Source organism: Hyperolius riggenbachi, chromosome 1 (assembly GCF_040937935.1).
Source record: "Hyperolius riggenbachi isolate aHypRig1 chromosome 1, aHypRig1.pri, whole genome shotgun sequence".
NCBI lineage: Eukaryota > Metazoa > Chordata > Amphibia > Anura > Hyperoliidae > Hyperolius > Hyperolius riggenbachi.
This window is the reverse complement of record NC_090646.1, coordinates 578865959-578888065: the sequence shown is the minus strand read 5'-3', so window position 1 is coordinate 578888065 and position 22107 is coordinate 578865959. Positions and strand designations below refer to the sequence as shown.

The 22107-nt window shown below is 44.4% G+C and overlaps 1 protein-coding gene across 4 annotated transcripts in view; it reads left to right on the top strand.

Annotated features, from left to right (window-relative positions):
• MSH3 (mutS homolog 3) overlaps positions 1-22107 on the top strand; it is a 246423-nt gene that overhangs the window by 85411 nt on the left and 138905 nt on the right. For all 4 annotated transcript variants that reach the window (XM_068247988.1, XM_068247981.1, XM_068247994.1 and 1 more), the window contains exons 10-12: positions 2322-2442; positions 4847-4931; positions 13709-13818. In XM_068247988.1, the coding sequence (XP_068104089.1) occupies positions 2322-2442; positions 4847-4931; positions 13709-13818 (316 nt within the window). The remainder of the gene's footprint in view (positions 1-2321; positions 2443-4846; positions 4932-13708; positions 13819-22107) is intronic.

The window sequence follows — 22107 nt, the reverse complement described above, 5'->3', positions numbered from 1 at the left end:
TTAGGGGAAAAATGCCGGGCAGTTTTTTTCTGTGCAGCTAAAAATGAAGCTTGTATAAGAGAAAAAAGTTCTGATGCTGTGAAACAGTTAAAGAAACACCAGGCCTTTCCAGTGCTGCTGAGTCCATTTTTAGTCTGGAGGTTCACTTTAAGGAAGGCATACTGTTTTTTGTTTTTTTAATTTTTTTTTATTGGTCTAGTTTTTATTTATTTATGGTACTGGTTTACTACAAGAAAAACATTTTTTTAAAGCAAACAATTGAAGAGGAAGGGATAAAATGAGAATACATACCTCCGTAGTCAGAAGCCTCTGGAAGGTCTAGGAGCAGCCTAGATCCTCTTCAAGTCAATGGTTCCTGCAGAGGACCCTTATCTTCTTGTGGCTGTTCTCCTATCCTTGTACAAGCTTATCCATACTGGTTATTTATGGGTAAGGTCTGTGGATGCGCTGTAAAACAATGCACTTGTGCACAGAGGAAAAAAGTCGTACAAGAGTGGCTTTGTTCTACTGGGCATGTGCGGACCTTAGTCACACATGCCCAGTTCAGATAAGTTTGTACACGGTAGGAGCATGATGTATCTTTTTCTGAACTAGTCAGAGGCTTTCCACTACTGGGGTATCTGTTTTTCTTTTTTTATTACTTTAATTTTCTTCTCTGGTACAATTTGAGAAAGAAAAAAAGGAAAACTGTTAAATATTATAAACAAAAATGCCATGTTTCCACTTCCATCTCTGGTTCAAATAGTAAGCTTTCTAATGCTAGGTATACACAATGGGCGCCCGCCCCCAACCTCAACTGATCCGGCAACCTGCGATACTGTCCATGAGCTGATAGAGGTACCAGTGAATATCTGCAAAAAAGATAGACCAGATACTGGACATCTCACTTCGGTATTTTGAGTTTATCACCACTATCCCAGACATGCGCAAACTTAGAACAGTGATCAGAAGGAACAAGTTAAAGCATCCATAGGCTGTTTTGGCCCATTTTAAAGCTGCATAGGACCTTTTGGCTAGGTTAGTAACTGAGGATGGCACGTGGCTCCACATTTATGATACTGGAACCGAGGAACAGTCAAAGGAATGGTGCTGCAGTGGATTATCCGCGCCCAGAAATCACTCAAAAAAAGTCACGGCGTCCATTTTCTGGGACAAAGATGGTATTCTTTTGTTGGACTACCTACTTCAGGGCTCTAATACAACCAGAGAGTATTATGCTAACCTCCTGGAACAGCTGAAGGAGGCAATTAAGCTGATACTCTATGGAAAGTTGAACGCACTTGTACCTTGTACACGTAGCCAACGTTGTGGCAGCCAAATTAAGCACCGTGTGATTCCAGTTGGTCCACCATACCCCCTACTCACTTGACCTGGCACCTTAGGACTATTACCTGTTTTCAAACTAGAAGAAACACCTGAAGGGGCAACGTTTTAAGAACATTTCTGATGTCAAACATGATGCCAAGAGGCTTAGGAAGATACAAAAAGTGAAAACCGAGAGCCCAATATGGTGTAGTATGTCAAGGTGAATGGAGTATAGTTGAAATAATAGTGATATACTCACAAGGCTGGGTTACCTCAAAGGCAACCACTGGATGTGCAGGTGGGGAGAATTATGACCTGACCCCACTAAGGTAGTAAGAAGTCGCTCTCTGTAGACAGGAAAAGATGGGGATACACCCCTCCACCCAGGGTGGACCAGATCAGTAGATAAATGATAGTAACAGAGGCGCCAAAATAGAATAAAATAGTTAAAAACTGTTTAAAAGGAGGGGGGTTGGTGGTTACCACCCTCAGGTATATAATGACCAGCCGATGAGTCGTTATAAAGGAACAGTAAGATTTATTGTAAGTTCTCCAGGTATGCATACTTTTAAACAGTTTTTAACTATTTTATTCTATTTTGGCGCCTCTGTTACTATTATTTATCTAATGATGCCAAGAACTATTTTGAAGGACAAAATAGGACTTTTATTTGAGCTGTCTAGAAAATCTGTAAATACACTTTATCAAGTGCATCAGTATCTGGGGGAATATTTTGAATAAATGTGTTAGAACTCTGGGTCTCTTCTTTCTGTGCAAAGCCTGGAACTTATCAGCACCCAATTGAATAAGGTTTCAACAAAACAATTAGATGTGAAGGAGCCCATTAGTTATCATAGGCTGTCAACATGACTTTTCCTATTGCAATGAAATGTGAATATGCCTATGTATAAAGACCTATGTGAACAAGGTCTTAATGGAGAATAATCACTTGTTTCTTTTTTGGTGTTTCTACAAACTCGATAAAATAGTTTCTTTTTCTCCTTTTTTTTTTCAAGGTTCAGGCTCGGAAAGATTAGCTCACATTCTGAAATTAAACAAGAACGTGATTTGTTCTTTGGCTGCTCTTATCACCTATCTTAAGGAATTTAATTTAGAAAGGATCCTACATAATCCAAGGTAGGCATAGTGTTTCTTTCTTGCAGTGACAGTTACTAGCTTAGTGTAAGTTGGTGGATGTTAACAAATGGATATTTTGCCTGTGGTCATTAGGTTTCTACTGCTGACACTTCTAACATGCCAGTTTCTGCTCCCTAATGAAATTACAGTTCTTGCTAGAGATAGATTATTTTTTCTACCTGCAGTCATGGGATGCTGTTTATACTATGTTGCCCTGTCTCCATTAGCTTTTATGACATAGGTCTCTGTTATTAAATACCCACTAATCCAGGCACACACATTTTCCTGTATCGGTAAAGGCACTCAGTTGTAGAGCTTGTTTGTCTGTGTAAAAGCTCCTAGATTAGCTGATGCCAAATCACTTTGAAACTGTAACTGTTGGGCTTAAAATCAAAAATACAATTCTTTATTTTTATCTGGCAAACAAGTAATAAGGATGCTAACCAGGCATTCCAAAAGTTGAAATCACTATTACTGTATATACTCGAGTATAAGCCGACCCCCTAACTTTTTCCTTTAAAAATAGGAAAAAAGTATTGACCCTAGTATATGCCAAGGATAGAAAATGCAGCACAGTTTATGGTAAGGGGACCTTGCTTTGATTGTGTTTTTCTTACCTCAGGAGTCACTGAACGACAGTTCACAGGCAGGTAGTGATTTTGGCAATGAGATGTGACTAATGGTGGACTAGCTCCCTTCCACCTTATCACTCATCAATGACCTCTGCACTCCCAAAACTCACACACAAATAGCTGCACACACTACACAGACACACATTAGCAAAGTCAGAAAATGTTATCTGCCTTTTGAAAGTGTTTGTTGCCCAGTAAATGCGATTCCTCGGGTGCTGCCATCTGTTGTCTTGTGTCCTTACCTCCACAGCCCATTCTTACTGTAGTGAAATCTGAATCTGATTCCCCCTTGTTTCCTATATGAGTGTCAATGGAATATGTTTACTTTTATTACCTAGTTTACCTTCCCTCTCTGATCCCCCAGCATGTGGCTCAACCCCCGAACAATATTTCTTGTTTACCTTCTCCCCTCTCTAAACCCTTGGCATGTACCCGGCCCGGTGTTCCAAGTTTACCTTCCCTCTGCACCGATCCCCCCAGCATGTGGTCTACTCCCCTCCAGAGCGATATTCCTAGTTTACCTTTACCCCCTCCCCCTTTGATCCCCGGCATGTCGTTGGCATACCCAGCCCTGCTAGAGCGGTATTCCTAGTTTACCTTCCTTCCTCTCATGTGCCCGGTCCCTGCCAGAGAGGGATGTGCGGTTTCCTTCTCGAGTGTCCCTGGAATTTGCAAATCCTTACACCGTGCAGCGCTCAGTCACCGCTGACAGGACTCATCTTCAGCTATATCACAGGCTCATCTCAATTACGTGCGCTACTGCATAGCGTCACAGAGATGAGCCGGTGATAGATCTGAAGATGAATCCTGTCAGCGGTAACTGAACGCTGCATGGTGTAAGGATTTGCATATTCCGGGGACACTTGTGGTGGAAACCGCGCATCCAGATCTGGCAGGGATCGGGCACTTGCCGAGGGGTTAAGAGAGGAAGGAAGGTAAACTAGGAATACTGCTCTAGCGGGCTGGGTGCGCCGACGACATGCCGGGGATCAAAGAGGGGGGGGGGGGGGAAGGTAAACTAGAAATACTGCTCTAGTGGTGGCCAGGCACATGTCGGGGCAACAGAGAGGAGGAACGGAATTTAGAAATACTGCTCTGGAGGGGGGTAGACCACATGCTGGGAAATGGGTGAGGATAGCACCTCAATGACTCAAATATAAGCTGAGGCCCCACTTTTGGGCCACTTTTTTGTCTCAAAAACTCTGCTTATGCTCTAGTGTATACGGTACTTTTATTTTTGATAAGTGATCATTCCCCAGTTTACCTGACTCTTATTTGGTACATTGCCGCACAGAGGAAGTTGCTGGGCATGCTGGGTTGTCTTTTTTTGCTTTTTTACTTCCCCCTCCGACTTAATGCATCCTGATTGGCTGAAGCCTCTTTTCCTCTTTTTTTCCCCTCCCACACCTCTGTTCCTCTCTAATTGGAGAATATTTCTCATGCTGAGACAATGCACTTTCTATTGCAGAGCTAAGAGTGGGAGGAGGGCGGGCAATGCATACACAATCAGGCAGAGGAGAGTAAAGGTGCATACACACATCTGATTTTAGGCCCGATTATCGACTTGTCATTCAAACAAAAAGTTGTTCTACACACTCCTTGTACACACAGACGACAAAACGTTTGAAATGCTAATTACAGTTAATTTACATTTTACTTGATTATAAATGTGTTTTTTTTCTTCACTTTCTAGTTCTTACCATATGTAACATATATATTATTTTACTTTCTTTCTTTCTTTTTTTTTTTTTGTTTTTTTTTTTTTGTTTCAGTCAGTTTGTTGCAATGTCCAATTCAGTAGAGACAATGTGTATCAATGGGATAACACTAAGAAACCTAGAAATCTTACAAAATCAAGTAAGTATTTGATCACATCTTTTAATTTCCTCCTTTTCCATCGGTTGCCCAGCAACCAGAACCATGTTTGCAGGCAGTGTGTTCTTTGTGAAGATTCAGAAGCACACTAATGGGAAGGCTTATCTTGTAAAGTTATTCATTTCCTTAAAATACTGTGTTTATCTAAGAACCACATTCGATAACCCAAATGTTGTCTTATTAATTAGATGACGGGTATATTGCTTTGTTTTGCATTCATTGAGATTACACTGCATTTCATATGACAGGCACACAATGCAGCTGGCCATAGTATTGCTTAAAGGGCCCATTTCCACTTCATGCAGTTTTCAAACATGGAAATTCACATTAGACCGCACAGTACATGAAAGGAAATGGGATAATTACCATTCTATGCCTATTTCACATTGCTCTGCATGTGGTGTCTTTTTAGATGGAATTCTTGATAAAAAATAGCAACAATTATTTGGAATCATACATTTATATTTTTATTTATTTATTAGTCCTCGTCAGCTGCAGATGAGAAAAAGCTGCAGTTCACTTACAGTGTATTTCAATGGGAAATGTGTAGTTTGGTAAATGTGATTTGCATATGCTTCTGCAAAAAATAAATTAATTAATTAAAAAAAAAAAAAAAAAAAAAATACCCAGAGATGGATAGATATATAGCCCTATGTAGAATCGCATAGTATAAAAAAGGGCACAAACCCATGTAAATACACACAAAATATGCATGAAAAATGATTTTTAAAAACCACGCATTTTTAAAAACTTACTGTAAAACACGGGTTAAAAAGCATGCGATTTGACACTTTGTAATTCAAAGGGGCCCTTAGTATGCATAATCATTTTTTCTTTTCAGTTTTTACTTTAATCTACTTTCCAGCCAACTCAGAATTTTCCAAACTGGCAGCAAGCTCATATTACACTATTACATTTTTTTTTTATTTTTTTTAAATATATACAACCTTGACAACAGTACTGTTTGGAGTACCGTTGCTATGACACTGTCCAACATGCTGTGGGAGGCCTTTGTTCTTCACTTTCAACTGCCGCGGTAACTCCTGTCTGCCGGTTAGGGCCCGTTCAGATCAGAAATGCGGATGGCCATGCGTGCGGAACGCGTGTGGACCGCAACGCGTACGAACGCATGGCCATCCGCGTTTGTGTGCGTTGCGTGGCTGATCCCATCACTGAAAAGTGAATGGGACAGCCACACGTTTTTGCAAAATCTGCGTGCAGCATGCGTTCCCGGACCGCACAGGTCCGGAACGCATGCAGTGTGAACATTAGACATTGCACTCTATGCAATGTCTGATGTCGTGCGTTTTGGCCACCTGCACGCGTTTCCAAAACGCGGCTGGAAACGCGTGCAGTGTGAACGGGCCCTTACTGTTTGAATCAGTGTGAAATGATTACCGCTATGTTTTATTTGACACAGGATTGCATCCGTCCATTCATTTATAAAGCTAAAGCCAGCCAGAGAGAGAGTCTTCTGACCGAAGAACTCCATGTCGTTGTTTTGTTTGAAAACCTTGATAATAGCAACAATTGGGATTCATATCTAATGAAACTGGAATCTGCGCTCAACAAAGTAAAAAAAAATAGCAAATGCAAATATTTGCATCCCAATCTGTGCAGCATGCACCAGAGTATTAAACCACAGTCCAGTCCACTTATCAATCTAGCTCCTCACCAATAACTGTACAGGTGAATTAAACAGTCTCTCAGTTCATCAAATTGCATCTCCCGAAGAACTGCAATCCTTATGAAACATACAGCGCTCACCAGATTTCTTGGCTGACCACCTCACAGATCAGAATTCACGCTTAGCAGGTTCTCCTGTACATCACTCTTGTCACTATTCTGGAGCATGCTGCACAGATTGGGATGCAAATATTTGCATTTGCTATTTCCTAACTTTGAGCGCAGATTCCATTTTCATTAGATATTTGTAAGGTTATATCCCCTACTGACACTGCTCTCCAAAGTGTTTACTGGTTTGGAGTGAAATTACTAAAAATAGGAGGAGCGCATTAGCCACTAGGAAATAAGATAATTGGGATTCATACATTTATTTATTAGTCCTCGTCAGCTGCAGAGTTTTACTTCAAACATTCTTTCCAGTCAGCTGTCCAGCTCACGCTGTTTGAATAAGTTATAAAAATGTATTTGAAAATTATGTTCAGTAAATGTTGCTCTACTACCACAGGAGCTCGTGCTATGTAGTGGATTCAGTTGCTTTGGCAGCCAATCACTGCCCATTTTGTATATGTGGGGCAGGGCTTAGAGGCCAAAGCTGTGCCCATCTTCTTTCACTCACCTTTGTTGCTTTTTCTTGTTTCCTAATTCCGGCCAATCACCCTTTTCTCCTCTGGATGCTCACGATGCCACCTAGTGGTAGGGAGGGAGTACTGAAGAGGCCACTAGCCACTAGCATTTGGGAATGTTTGGGCTGGCTCTGTGAAGGAGCCACCAGCAATATTATGTGAACCTTGCATAGGCTTCATATTTCAGCTGTAAACATGTGCACACTATACTTTAAGCATCATTTGCTAAGGTCTTATGTGACACTGTAGAAGGCTGCACATTTTGATTCCTTACATTAGACAATTTCTGATAAATCTCGGTCAGGCTCACAGGATGGCTTATCTTCTGTGATCTCCAGCTAAGCAGACACTGTCAATTCCACAAAATGCTGACATATTGCCTGTATTTGGCACATTTGGATGGACCTATTTATGCTTTGGAAAGCACAATGCCTCTCTTCCTCTGTAGAAACATGTGCGGTATTGTGCTTTGGAATGTAACCTGTTGTCATTGGTCTGCATCATGTAATCTGTTGTTAATGTACTTTTTAGGATAACACATTTTACTCCTAGACACTTAAGAAATCCTCTGCTTATCAGGTTATGCATGTTGCTATTGCTGTCCCTTTTAGAAAATGCTACTAGTCAGGCAGTAATTCTAATCTGGCAGGTCACATGCTTGGAACAAGCGTGCAGCCAGTGAGTAGAATAAAAAGGAAACCAGCACTTTGTAAACGGAACAATGCAATGACCGCCTACATGAAAGTTCATTTACTATACTGTACATCCACCACAGTCCTTCAGACAGGCATGGTGACCGCTGTACTGACCTGTCAGGATTTCACCGGAAAACATTTTTATTACATTTTCTAGTTTTAAACTTCTGAGGTCAAACCTTGATTCAAGAGGATACAGATTTCATATGTGTGCATTTTGCTAAGCAACTGCTGTAATCTCTCCCGCATGTGTATTGTGTTCAAGGCTAACTCGACAGCTCTGGCGTCTCATTTCCTTAAATGTACAAAGGCTTAGCTGAGAGTATGATGTTCTGATTTCCTCTCTCTGCATCTAGCTCCTGTCAGTGGTGCTCTGTGCTTGTAAACTAGAAACTTCTGGCACTCTGCGATAAGCCCTAAAGGGATAAATTCAGGCAATAGCCACTGCTAGTGCACTGGCACATAGAAAATGTTCCTCAACATTCTCTTCTCTCTGGCACTGCTTGTCATATGACTGCAGAACGCTGGTAGCTGTTTGTTTGTTCAGCAGCATTAGCCTGAAGCCCCACCTATTCCTACAGCTCATAGTTGTGGAATGTGATGCTACTACAACAAAGATTGAAAAGCTTGTGAAAAGATATAAGGAGGTGATTATATGAAAAAAAATAATTAGAAAATACAGTGTCTAAAATGAAATAAGTTAAATGTTTTCCTAATTTTCCACAGGACCCTTGTATATAGCATTTCCACATATTCCCCTTTCCTTTTAATTTACGATAACCTACTTATGTAGGTTTGTGTATATACATTTTTTTTTAATCTTTCTATGATACAAATCCCTCTTGAGGGCAGCATAAGTACCCCCCGATATTCAGCATAGCAGGTGTGGAGGATATTTTTAAATGAATATTTGAATTTTTTCAGTTGTGTGTTTCAAAAATGCAACTTTTGTGTAATATTGGTGAACCACTGCTTTTTTCTATCTCTGTAACATTTCATTATATAAATCTCAAATTAATTACAGTACATGTACCGTATTTTCCGCCGTATAAGATGCTCCGGAATATAAGACCTAACTAGGTTTAGAGGGCAAACACCAGTGGAAAAAATATAAAGTAAAACTGGTGCATCCATATTTCAGGGGCGTCTTGTACAAGTATGATTTCTTCCTGCATCCTCCCCCAAATGGTGTCCTCCTGTGTCCCCTCCTGTATCCTGTAAAGATATCCATCTTCTTGTGTCATTGAGGCACTAGAGGAAGCCACACTGAGAAGCTGGATGTCTTCAATCACCGCGGGCATGATTGATGAGGTAAGCCACTGCTCGCACGGGGGGGGGGTCCCAGAGACACAAGGGGGAGAGAGGAGAGGCACGCGAGGGGGGAAGTCAGGCACAGCATGGGACCAGGCAGGGAATCCCCGATGGCGGCGGTTTGAATAGGCGGGCATTGGGAAGTCGGGGATTCTTCAAATTTTTTCTTCACATTTTTTGGGAGAAAAAGTGCATCTTATACGGTGGAAAATACCGTAATTACCACTAAAATCCCTAAATTCCTATCTCCATAGAAATTAATAGAAGCTTTGGCACACTTCCATAGTAGTGCATTGATATTGCTAGCTATTGTAGTGCTTTGCCATGTGGAGCAACAATATACTCACATATAAGACGCTCCGGACTGTAAGACACACCTAGGTTTAAAGGGCAAAAACCAGGGGAGAAAAGAATATACTAAACCTGGTGCATCCATGGTCCAGGAGCTTCTTGTAGATGTTCTCCCCAATTATTGTGTCCCTCTTGTACCTCATGTGTCCCCTATGTGCCCCCCCCCCCATCTTCTCCTTGGCACCCACGTAATAAATGAAAGCAGAGGCAGCACGGCTCACCTAATCCATTGGGTCAGAGACCTCTCCTATCTCTCATTGTTCCTCTAGTGCCGGCTTCTTCTGATCACAGAAGCTGGCACTAGGGGAGCAGTGAGGGAGAGGTCTTTGATCGCCCCAAGCTCCAATAGATGCCGCTGCTTTCATTTTTTCAGTAAAAGCAGGAAGGAGGACACGGGACCAGAGGACGACATCAGGACAATACAGGGAGTCCCCAACATTGTGGCGATTTGTATCCGCGGGCTTTTGTAATTGAAGGATTCCCTAAGATGCGATAACTTTTTCTCCCCATTTTTGGGGTAAGAAAAAGTCTTATATGCCAAACAGTATGGTAAATAATAAAGAAAGTAGGCTGTGGTGAACAGGTCTGTACACATATGTCTATGCAGACACCTGGAATATTCTCAAGGCTCTGCAGAGATAAGTGGGCAAAGCCACATATGGGGCCTGATTCACAAAACGGTGCTAACTGTTAACACGCTGTGAAAAGTGCTTTTTGCGTGATAACGGTTATTGTGCGAAAAATTAGCGTTATCGCGCAAACGTTAACGTGCGAAGAATTTGCGTTAATGCGCAAACGGGATTTTTTTGAGCGCAATCGTGGGTTTTTCGTACGAAACCCGTTTTTTCACGAAAACGTGCGCAAAGCCGTGCTAACAGTTAGCACCATTTTGTGAATCAAGCCCATGGGGCGGTACAGTGGCGCAGTGCATACCGCATAACCTTACAGCACTGGGTTCCCGATTCAAATCTCAGCCGGGATACTATCTGCCTTGAATTTAGGTTCCCCCATGTTTGTGGGTTTTCTCCAGGCACTCTGGTTTCCTTTCATATTTCAAAAACATACAGATAAGTTAATTGGCTTTCCCCCAAAATTGGCCCTAGACTGACATATAATGATAAATAAATGAAGCCACAATAATAAAGATATTCATTCTTTGCTTAAAGGGAACCAGAGAGGATTCAATATACATACCTGGGGCTTCCTCCAGCCCCATACGCACGGATCGCTCCCACGCCGCCGTCCTCCGCTGCCTGGATCCGCCGCCACCGGGTCCCGTCATTGCCGCGAGTCGGCAAGTCGGCCGGCGGACGCGGCCAATTCTCCGCATTACAGGGTGCTCTCTCTCCATACAGATACGCATGTGGCTGCTTACTGCGCTGCCGCATGCGTACATGTATGGAGGGAGCCCCTGTGATGCGGACAATTGGCCGCGTCCGCCGGAAGTGACGGGCCCGGTACCGGCGGATCCAGGAAGCTGAGGACGGCGGCGTGGAAGCGATTCAGGCTTATGGAGCTGGAAGAAGCCCCAGGTATGTATAAAATCATTTTCTTTTTTCAACCCCCCGTTCCTCTCTGGTTCCCTTTAAAGTGAACATCCAGACTAAAAATCTACTCGGCAGCACTGAATAGGCTTGGTGTTTCTTTAACCGTTTCACAGCATCAGAACTTTGTTTTTCTTAACCCAGCCTTATTTTTAGCTGCACAGAAGCTAAGTTCTGCCCCATCAAAGAAATCTGCCTGGGCATTTTCCCCTGATGCTGTGCAAAGCATGATGGGATTTCTGATGATGTTGTTCTTCTGCTGTTTTGGTGCAAATTTGTTTGTTTGTTTTTTATTTTGAATTTGAGATTTGAAGCCCAGCGTGCACAGATGGGAGGGGTGATCGGGACACAGGACAGTTGGGACTGTCTCATGCTCCGTCACCTCCTTTCAACCAAAAAGATGGCTGCCCCCATGAAATCGCACACATTTGCCTGTTCTTTTAAAACAGGGTGGGTAAGAGATTATATTACCTATTTTAATTAACATAACTAATGTAACTTAATGACAGTATGTTTGTTTAGGCTGAAGTTCCTCTTTAATGTTTGCTGTTCTCAAGCGTTGATTTCAAACATATGCTCTGCATAAAATTATACAATAATTATTTAGAAAAGAAGGCCTTAATTAAAAAAGCTTTTATAATTTTCTTCTTAAGAAAGGAAGAAATGCTGACACTTAATAAGCAAATGCTAATTTAAAAATAGCTTTTATAATTGAGTACAGTTTAAAAAAAAGTATGTCTGTCCTCTGTTCAGGCACTTTATAAAAGCACAATTCTTGCTTAACCACATTCACATTTGACTATTACAATTGTTTGAGCCTGCAGCACTGTTGGAATAAAGATCTTCTATATAAATAAAGCACATGGTTATAGTGCAAACTTGCTCTTATTTGCTGGTGAACATTGCAGAAATTGATGGAACAGGACACAGTGATGGTTTACACGCTGCTGGCAAATGCACAAAATTCTTGAAAGCATCACAGTAGATTGCCTTTAGTTAATAGTGTCCCCAGAGTTCTCCTCTATTAAAACTGTGGCAAGGGAACTCTTGCTTCTAGACTTCTAAACTAATCAATACTCTATTCCCTCATTTTGATTTTGATCTATTAAAGCTGTCTTTGTATTTAACAGACTCGTACATTTGTAGAAAATAACAAAATAACACAGATTCTTAGACTGGATACTACAGTAATTGTGCAAGCTGTGCCAAACTGGTCTCTTATCTGGTCAGTCTTTTTACAGTTGCTTTACATGTGCTAGAAAATGCTCAAAAAAGGCCAGTTAGTTGCAAAAGAAGTCACTTCTTGTAAGATAAGGTGGCCACTAACGGTCCGATTTCTAGCGAAAAATCGTTTGAGCGATCAGAAATTCTGATCGGAACTGAAATATTTTAATAAATCGTTCACTACACCATCAACGAACCAATCTTTGCTTCCTATCTATCACAACCAACAAGAAAATCCAAATTTTGGTTCAACAAAAATTCATTCGGGCGACATTTTTTTCACTCGTTCATAATCGATTGTGTCCAATGGAGATTATTTACAACCAATCCGATCAGAATTTCTGATCGCTCTAACATTTTTTCGCTAGAAATTGGATCATTGGTGGCCACCTTTAAGTTTGCGCAAGATGTAGCATGGTGGCCGAAGTTTATTGTAAGTCTCTCTACTGACCAGATCACCTTACGCCATACATTTGGGGAGTCACCCACATGACCTTTGGCGAACTCAAATCATGGCTTCTAATTTTTAGCGCTAAGTAATGTTTTTTTTTTTCAATCCACTCTTCCATAAAGCCCGGCTCTATGGAGTGTACAGCTTGTTGTGGTCTTATGGACAAATACTCTACACTCTGGTGTGGAGCTCTTGAACTCCTGCAAGTTTACCTTTGGGCTGTGTGCTGCCTCTCTGAATAATGCCCTCCTTGTTCGTTCTGTGAGTTTTGGTGGACAGCCCTCACTTGGCAGGCTTGTTGTGGTACCATGTTCTTTCCATTGGAAGGTGATGGCTTTGATGGTGCTCCTGGGGATATTCAAAACTGTGGAATTTTTTTTTTTTTTTTTTTTATCACCCAACCCTGACTTGTACTTCTCAACAACTTTGTCCCTGGCTTGTTTGGAGAGCTCCTTGGTCTTCATTGTGTTGAAGCCTCTTGCTCAATGGTGTTCCTTTCTCTACACTACACATATAAGTTGGCAATACTTAGTTTTCCAAAATGTATTTTCTAGGTATTAAATGTGTATTTGTAAAAAAACAAAAATTTTATTTAAAAAATGTTTTTAATTTTTTTGTCAGTATACTTCTCATTAAATTGTTACAACCTGTAGTTGATTTACCATGTAACACATTTTCTCACAGCAGCTGCAGTTGTTTTAGCGGAGTTCAGCTGACATACAGTGAGACGGTCAGCAAACCTCCAAATTGCAACGGTGTTAAATGTATCATCTAACCTTTACAATAGTATTTCACCACAAATACACACTGTCTCTGTATTCTAAAACCTGCCATTACTCTGTAGTAGACTCATATCCTTTATTTTAAAATGCAGACTGATCAGAAGACAAAGGGCAGCCTAATCTGGGTTTTGGATCATACAAAAACTCCATTCGGTAGACGGAAGCTCAGACAGTGGGTCACTCAACCACTTATAAAGACAAGGTAACCTATACACGCTGACACTCTCTTTTTTTCAGGGGGGCTTAAAGTACCGGTATGTTTAAAGATGCATTTCATAAATTCATGAAGTGTCATTAGATTGGGCATTGACATGTGTAGGCCTTTGTTTGTGTGGGTTTTTTGTGTTTTTTTTTTATACAAGACTTAAGTGCACAAGTGTCGACCATCTCTCTAGCCACCAGTCTAGTTTTGCATTTTTAATGTCTGGAAATGTGCAGAGAAACAGATTGTTTGCATTACTGCTCCAAGGACAAAATGGTTATCTTTGAATAAAAAAGGATTCCTCCGAGATGCAACGTGTCAGTTTAAAGTGTACCAGAGACGAGAGGCGTTTCTGGTACAAAATTGACCTGGGGCTTCCTTAAAAAAAACAACCTCGGCTGGGGGAAGCCTCCGGATCCTATCGAGGCTTCCCTCGTCCTCCTCCGTCCCACGACAGTCTCGCTGTGCCCCTCCGAACAGCGGGGATGTAAATATTTACCTTCCGGGCTCCAGCGCAGGCGCAGTATCGGCTCTCCATTCGGAGATAGGCGTAAATAGCCGATCGCAAGTCTCCTACGCCTGCGTAGTAGAGCAGACGCAACAGCGCCCCCGCTGGAGCCAGGGAAGGTAAATATATCAAGCCTTGTCAGGCTTGTGAACCAGGATTGCGGGATGCTTCAGGGGAGACAGCGCCGGATTGCCTGCAGCTAAAGGGATGGGGAAAGCCTCATTGGGACCCTGAGGCTTTCCTCTCCTGAGGTAAGTACCCCCCAGGGGATTTTTTTTTTATTAGTCTCTTTAAGCCCGGTCCCTCGCCATCTCCCTGGGTGACTCCCGTCACTCGCAATTGTCCCCAAAAAGCCTAGCCGAGTCACGGTCCGTCGTAAATGCGCGGCCCGGTCAGACGGGCTACCCCGCCACTCTCCTGTCCCTGGGAGCAATCTGTGCCAAGGCTTTTGGGGACAATTGCGGGTGACAGGAGTCACCCTTGGCGATGACGAGGGATGAGCAGCCCTAACAGGGCTTAAGGAATCCCCAGGTAAGTATTGTACCAGAGACTCTTCTCGTCTTAGGTGCACTTTAAATATAACAGAAGGTCTATCTCTCCTGAAGCAGTTTATTTTGGCGCTGTGGAAACCAACACTTTTCAGCTATCTCCTAGACGAAAAGTTAATTACAGCTATGGGGCTGAGGTTCTTTTTGGCTGCAATAGTTGTGTGCGTTGCAAGAGGAGCTGAGCAGTCTATTTCAGGGGGGGTGGGGGTTGCGCCCTGTTTTTGGCAGGCAGAGAGGGAAGATTTGATTAGTGTCATAAGTGATAGGATACTGTTAGGCCTATATAAGAATGATAAGAATGTTCGGTTAAAGACTTTTGTTACTTCCTTTCTTATTGGTAGTAAGGTTGGTGTTCGGCGTGCCCAAACAAAGGTTAGTGTTGAGAGTATCGGTAAGAGTCTGTGAGCCATATGCAATTCACTTTTCACCTGGGTTTTCTCTTAGGTGATATTTTCAAAACTTGTCAATGACAAAAAAAAAAGTGATGCTGACCTAAAGAAGAAATTCTGTAACCTCATGTTTCCGATATTTGAGGTCTCGGTACTGCGCGCACCAAAGAATCAGATCACTAAGAACAAATGTAAGTTTTAACTTTGTCCAGGAGTACTCAGTGCTTTTAGTAGCAGAAATACCATGGAGGTGGTAAAATTGGTATGTGATTAGCCAATCATAAGAGAAAGTGTGTATGGGGCATAAAGAGTATCCAAGGCAATTAAAAAAAAAATGCTCAACTTACCTGGGGCTTCTCCTGTCGCAGCTCCGGTTTTCTCCCGTTCTGCTGTCAGCCTCTATAGTATCACCAACCCCTGATGGGTTAGTGTCTTCTGCGAATGCGCGGTTGTGTGCCCACGCGCAGTACGCCCCCATATCGTAGACACATTTGTGCAGGCGCATGCACAGAAGACGCTTGTTGTGCATGGGATTACAGCAGATACAAGTAAACACACGCACACCTACCTTATTCATTTGTATATTTGTACCCCTCTCTGAAACAAAATTGGGTAAAATGGTGATTCTATGTTTCTCTGGAGCACAGCTTTAGTCGGTGGCTAGCAAGATGCGTCATTGTGCTGCTACTAATGACTGGCATAGTGACCTGAGAGCTGCTGTCACCTTGAATGCATTATTTATGTGTCTTTGTTGAACGTCCTGATAAGAAGATAAGAGGTAAAAATAGGTCAGTTCATGTCTGACGACTCCATTCAGGGGATTATTGAATACACACTGGACAGACAGTTCTGGCCCAGATTAATATAACTCAAGAGAACCATATGTGGGCATAAGAGGAGATTAACTTTCCCTGTGACGATTGTTAGTTCCTTTAATATCTATTTCACAATTAGTTTTGATTTGAATTGTTCTGTATTTCTAAGTCACTCTTTGCAAATACAGTTTTGTACATATAGAAGTGTCAGTTGTAACATTTGAATGAGTGGAAGTAGCTTCAAAGTACATTATTCAAGTTGAGGCAAGCACAGACTGCAGGTTGTTTACTATGTGAATAAGCACAATGTAACAGCTTACTCTGCGTGTATTTTTAGGAAGGGCCCTTAAAAAGAGGGCCCCTTTTTAAATCATTTTAAACACATGTTTATGTGGACCATTTTATAGTAACCATGAACTACCCTGAACTGAACTTGGGCAGTATGAACCAGGGATGTGGAGAAGGAGTCAGAGCAATTTTGGGTACCTGGAGTCGGTGGTTTCATAAACTGAGGATTGTCAGTTGGAAGATTTGTGTACTGACTCCACAGCCCTGGTATATACTGATCATAATAATAGTGAACTGCATCCTCAGAGACTAACCAGCATTTGGAGCAATAGTGGCAGCTGAGCTGTCTTATTGGGGGAGGGGGGGTGAACATGAGTTAGCAGGCTGGAATGGTTAGAGGGGGAGGAGCCTCTTCCTGGCATTCCCAGCAGTGGTGATAATTTGCATATACAGGTAGTCCCTGGGTGACAAACGAGATAGGGACTGTAGGTTTGTTTTTAACCTGATTCTCTGCTCACTGCTATCCCTGTCCCCCGTGCCTCCAGTGTCCACATCTGTTCCCCACTGTGTCACCTCTGCCCCCTGTGCCTTCAGTGTCCATCCTCCGTGCCACCTCTTCCCCCCCCCCCCCCCCACACACACACACACACTGGTCACCCCTGTTCCCTCAATGTCCCCCTCTTTGTCACCTCTGCTCCCCTGTGCCTACAGTGTCCTCCTCTGTGCCACCTCTTCCCCCCCATGTCACCCCCACCCCTCCTCACTGTGTCACCTCCTTCCCTCTGCTCCCTTGTCGTCCTTTGCGCCTCCTTCTGTCCTAGTGATGACTGTAATGTGCTAATTTTGCTTACGCTAAATTTCACTTAAAATATCACAATTACGATTATAAGTAATTATACCTTTGAAATTATTTCAAGTAATCCATGCAAACTTCCAGAGGATTCCCGCGCTGGATCACAGGTTTTGCTATAAAATGTGTATGTAGAACTCAGAACTCGCTATATAGTATAGTGTACGGCAGCAAAATGTCATTTTTAACGGGTTGAAAACCTTTTTTTGTTGGATACCAGTGTTCTCCCCAGAATTTTTTTCCAGCCGGGTGGCATGAAAAAGTAGCCGGGTGGGAAATTAAGGTCACAATGGGTGACCTCTGCTACTAGGGTGATGTCTGCTACTACTAGGCAAAAATGGGCAGGGAGGATCATGCTAGGTGCTGCTCGCTAGGGAGAAGATTAGGTGGATCACGCTGGTTGTTACTTGGTGAGGTAATAATGCTAGGCACTGCCGATAGGGGTAGAGGATTACATTAAATGATGCTAATGGATTAAGAGGCATCTTGCACGGAGTGGTGCTGTTTTGATGGGCAATCCGATAAAGTGCTGCCAAAGCCGGATTAATACAAGAAAGGGGCTGTAGTCAGGGTGACTAATTTAGGCCCAAAAACCACACATGCCCACAAACTGTTCTGTTATCTCATTCAAAAAGTCACAGACTAGTTTTGGCTGACATGGTGGTAGTAAACCCCTGTAGACATGTTTGTTGTGTGTCTATGCTAAACAAGCACGTGCACAGAGGGGTGCTCTGGGTGCCCAGGCACCCCCTTTTTAAAATCTTCAAAAAAGGCCCCTCTCGCGTGCAAAATAAGCTCCGCCCCGACCGCGATAAGCCCCGCCCACCCGCGGGAAGCTCCGCCTGGGACACTTTCAAGTGAAGAGGCTCAGACAGGAATCCTAGTGTGGCATACTGACCTCTCCCTCCACCTAGGACCCATACTGACCTCTACCTCCCCCAGCACCCATAGTGACCTCTCCCTCCACCTAGTACCCAGTGACCAATCCCTCCCCTAACACTCACAGTGACCTCTTCCTCCACCTAGGACCCATACTGACCTCTCCCTACCCAGTACCCACAGGGACCTCTCCCTCCCCCAGCACCCACAGTGACCTCTCCCTTCACCTAGCACCCACAGTGACCTCTCCCTCCACCTAGCACCCACAGTGACCTCTCTTACCCAGCACCCACAGTGACCTCTCTCTTACCCAGCACCCACAGTGACCTCTCCCTCCATCTAGCACCCACAGTGACCTCTCCCTCCACCTAGCACCCACAGTGATCTCTCCCTCCACCTAGCAAACACTGTGACCTCTTCCTCCCCTGCACTAGCAGAGATCCTGTCTCCCCCAGCACCCACACTGACCTCTCCCTCCCCCAGCACCCACAGTGATTTTTCCCTCCCCCAGTGGCTACCCTCCTGTCCCCTGCAGCACCCACAGGGACCTCCCATCCCAAAAGCACCACCTACAGTGACCTCTCCCATTGCCAGCGCCCACAGTGGCTTCTCCCAACACCCAGCATCCACTCCCTCCTCCAGTAACCACACTGACTTCTCCCAGCACCCACAGTGGCCTACCCTTCCCCCAGCACCCACACTGACCTCTACCTCCCTTAGCAGCAACTATGCCATTCATAGCAGCACCCATAGTGACCTCCCACCCCCTGCACCCACAATGACCTCTACCTCCTGAGACCCACACTGATCTCCCCCAAAGGACCCACAGTGACCTCCCTTTCCTCCAGCACCCATACTGACCTCTACTTTCCACAACACTTACTTCTCCCCCCAGCACCCACAGTGACCTACCCTTCCCCCATCAACCACACTGACCTCGACCTCCCCTAGCAGCAACTATGCCATTCATAGCAGTACCCACAGTGACCTCCCACCCCCTGGACCCACAGCAATCCCACCAATATTCAGCATCCACATTACACTCAACCAGTAACCCCTACTATAGCAAGCACCCAGTACTTGCACCAAGCACCCTGCACCCAATACTCACATCTGGCCTCAATATGGCACTTAGTACTTGCATCAAACAGCCACATGACACCCAATACCTGCACCCCTTCACCCTATAGCCGGCACCCAGTACTCACACCTACATGGCACAGTGCTTGCACCCAGCTCTGACATATCACTCACTACTCACACCTGCACACAGCCTTCACATGGCACCAACTCACATAACCAGTACTAGCACCCGATGTACCTGCACTCCGAACCCACTTGACACACAACACCCACCCAGAGCTAGCACCCAGTGCCGGCATGGCACCAAGTATTTGCACCTGTGTGATACCCAGTACCTGCACCCAACACCCACATGTTTCATCTGCACTTGGTTCCCAGCACCCACACCAAGCACTCACATATGACATCCAGTACTTGCACCCAGAACTCAAAAGGGACTGAGTACCTGCAATCAACACCTACATGATGGTTGATACACACCCATACAGCCAGAATCCACATGACACCCTGTGCCAGCACTCAGAACCCACATGGCACCCAGCATCTGCCTTTAGCACCCACATGACAACAAATATCCCACTAGCCAGCACCCATCACCCATATGTCACCATGTACTCACTCCCAGTACCCACTTGGCACTCAGTATTTGCACCTAAGACCCACATACCCCCATAATCAACACCCACATTGCACAGTACTCACGCGTCACCAAGTTCCAAAGCCATTATATGCACCTAGTACCCGTCCATGGCCAGCACCCAAATAGCACCCAGTACCCATCCTTGGTCCGAACCCATTTGAGACACAGTACTCTCCCATGGCACACATCCAGACCACACATGGCTCTCCCTACTCACTCATGTCCAACACTCACATGGCTCCCTGTACCAATTAGCACTCACATGGCACCTACTATTGTTTATCACCATCTGCTACTCATTCAGCACCCAATACTGCATAGCACCCACTGCAAATAAACACCCAATACAAACTGGACCTTGGTACCCAAAGCAGCTTGACACAGACTTTACGTTGGCATCTCGGCACCCACTGCAACTTAGCACAAAGTGAACCTTTGCATCTTACCAACCACTACATCTGGGCACCCACTGCACCTTGGCACTTACTGCAGTTTTGCATCTACTAATGCTTAGCAACCACTGCATATTGGTAACCACTTCTTTGCCTAAAAAGAGGCTTGGGTGCTGATCAAGAGGGACAGAGGTCCCAGTAATGAAAGGTGAGTCTGTGCCTGGAGACTGTGCCTACAGTGGGCTCCACTGTGCCCACTCTAACCCATTAACAGTGAACACCTATCACTGCTGATTTGAGGGTGGTAGCACCAAAAGAGTTGGAAGGAGACACACAGTCTGCCTGATACTGCTATAAAGGTGTTTGTGTGTGTGTGTGTGTGGGGGGGGGGGGGGGGGATAAGACTGCCTTATGCTTTATGGAGAGGGGGTATTACATACACAATTTAGCACGATTTATCGATTTCAAATTTGAGCACCACACCCTTGAGGATCCTCTGCATGGCCCTGCCCCTTCCTGCAGCACCCACACTGACCTCTACTTTTCCCATCAGCCACCCCTTCCCCTCATAGCTGGCACCCAGTACTCACACTCACATGACACCAAGTATCTGCACCCAGGCCTAAAATTGCACCCAGTACTCACACCTGCACACAGCTTCCACATGGCACCCACTATCTGCACCAAGTATCCACTTAACCCGTAACCGCACCCAAAGTACCTGCATTCAAAACCCATGTGATGCCCAAAGCCCACCCATAGCCAGCACCCAGTGCAGGCATGGCGCCAAGTATTCGCACCCATGTCAAACCCGGTACCTGCACCCAGCACCCACATGACATCCAGTACATGCACCCAGATCTTACATGGCACTAAGTTCTTGCAATCAACACCCGCATGACACTCGATACCCAACCATAGCCAGAACCCACATGACACTCAGTACTTACACCCAGAACCCACATGACACTCAGTACTTACACCCAGAACCCACATGGTACCCATCATCTGCATTCAGCAGCATGACGATCATTACCCCCCTAGCCAGAAACGAGGAGGGGGGGCATGCGGGGGAAGGCATTGCCAGGCCCCTTTTTTAAATTTGAGCACCCCCCACTTAAGGACCCTCTGCACGGCCCTGATGCTAAACATCATGCACTACAAAAGAAAATAAAAGTGCTTGGGGGTTTCTGATGTGGCTTCTCCCCTTAAACAAATTCAAGCAGTGGTAAGCAGACATACATATACAGGAAATACAGTATATGGAGGATAGAGGGTTGAGTAGAAAAAGTGAATACAAACTGAAGGGAAGAGGAATAGGTGTGAGTGTCTGGGAGGGAGAAAGATTGTCTTTGAGGGACAGAGTGTGTGTGAAAAAGACTGGGAAAGGGGAAAGAAAAAAAGAGGGAGAAAGTGTGTAGACAGAGAGGGAAATGTGTAAGAGGGAGAGTGAGAAACAGACTAATACAGGAATGAAAATGGTGTGAGTGCACAGCACACTGCAGGAAGTCTGCAGACTGATGTCCAGGACAGCTAGATTCACAGCTATGCAACGTCTCCGGCAGAGCAGTGGGGGAAGGGAAGCAGTAGTAGCTGCCTGTAAAGTTTTCTAATACCTGTTTTGGTCGCACAGAGATGGCAGCTGACAATCATCACAGGGATTCCATTGCTGGGGGACCATTATTACTGCTATAAGATAACCATCTGCCCTGCTGTTGCTCTCCCCGGCAGGAACGAGTTACACACTATTCTCTATGTGCTCTGAGCCTGAGCTCTAATCGGGGGAGGCTGGAGCACGTGCTGGGAAATTCCCTGCATAATAGGAAGACAGGAGGAGGAGAGCCCGTCCTCTGCACTACTCGGTCTCGGGACTCCAGAGGGAACACAGCAAGTGCAC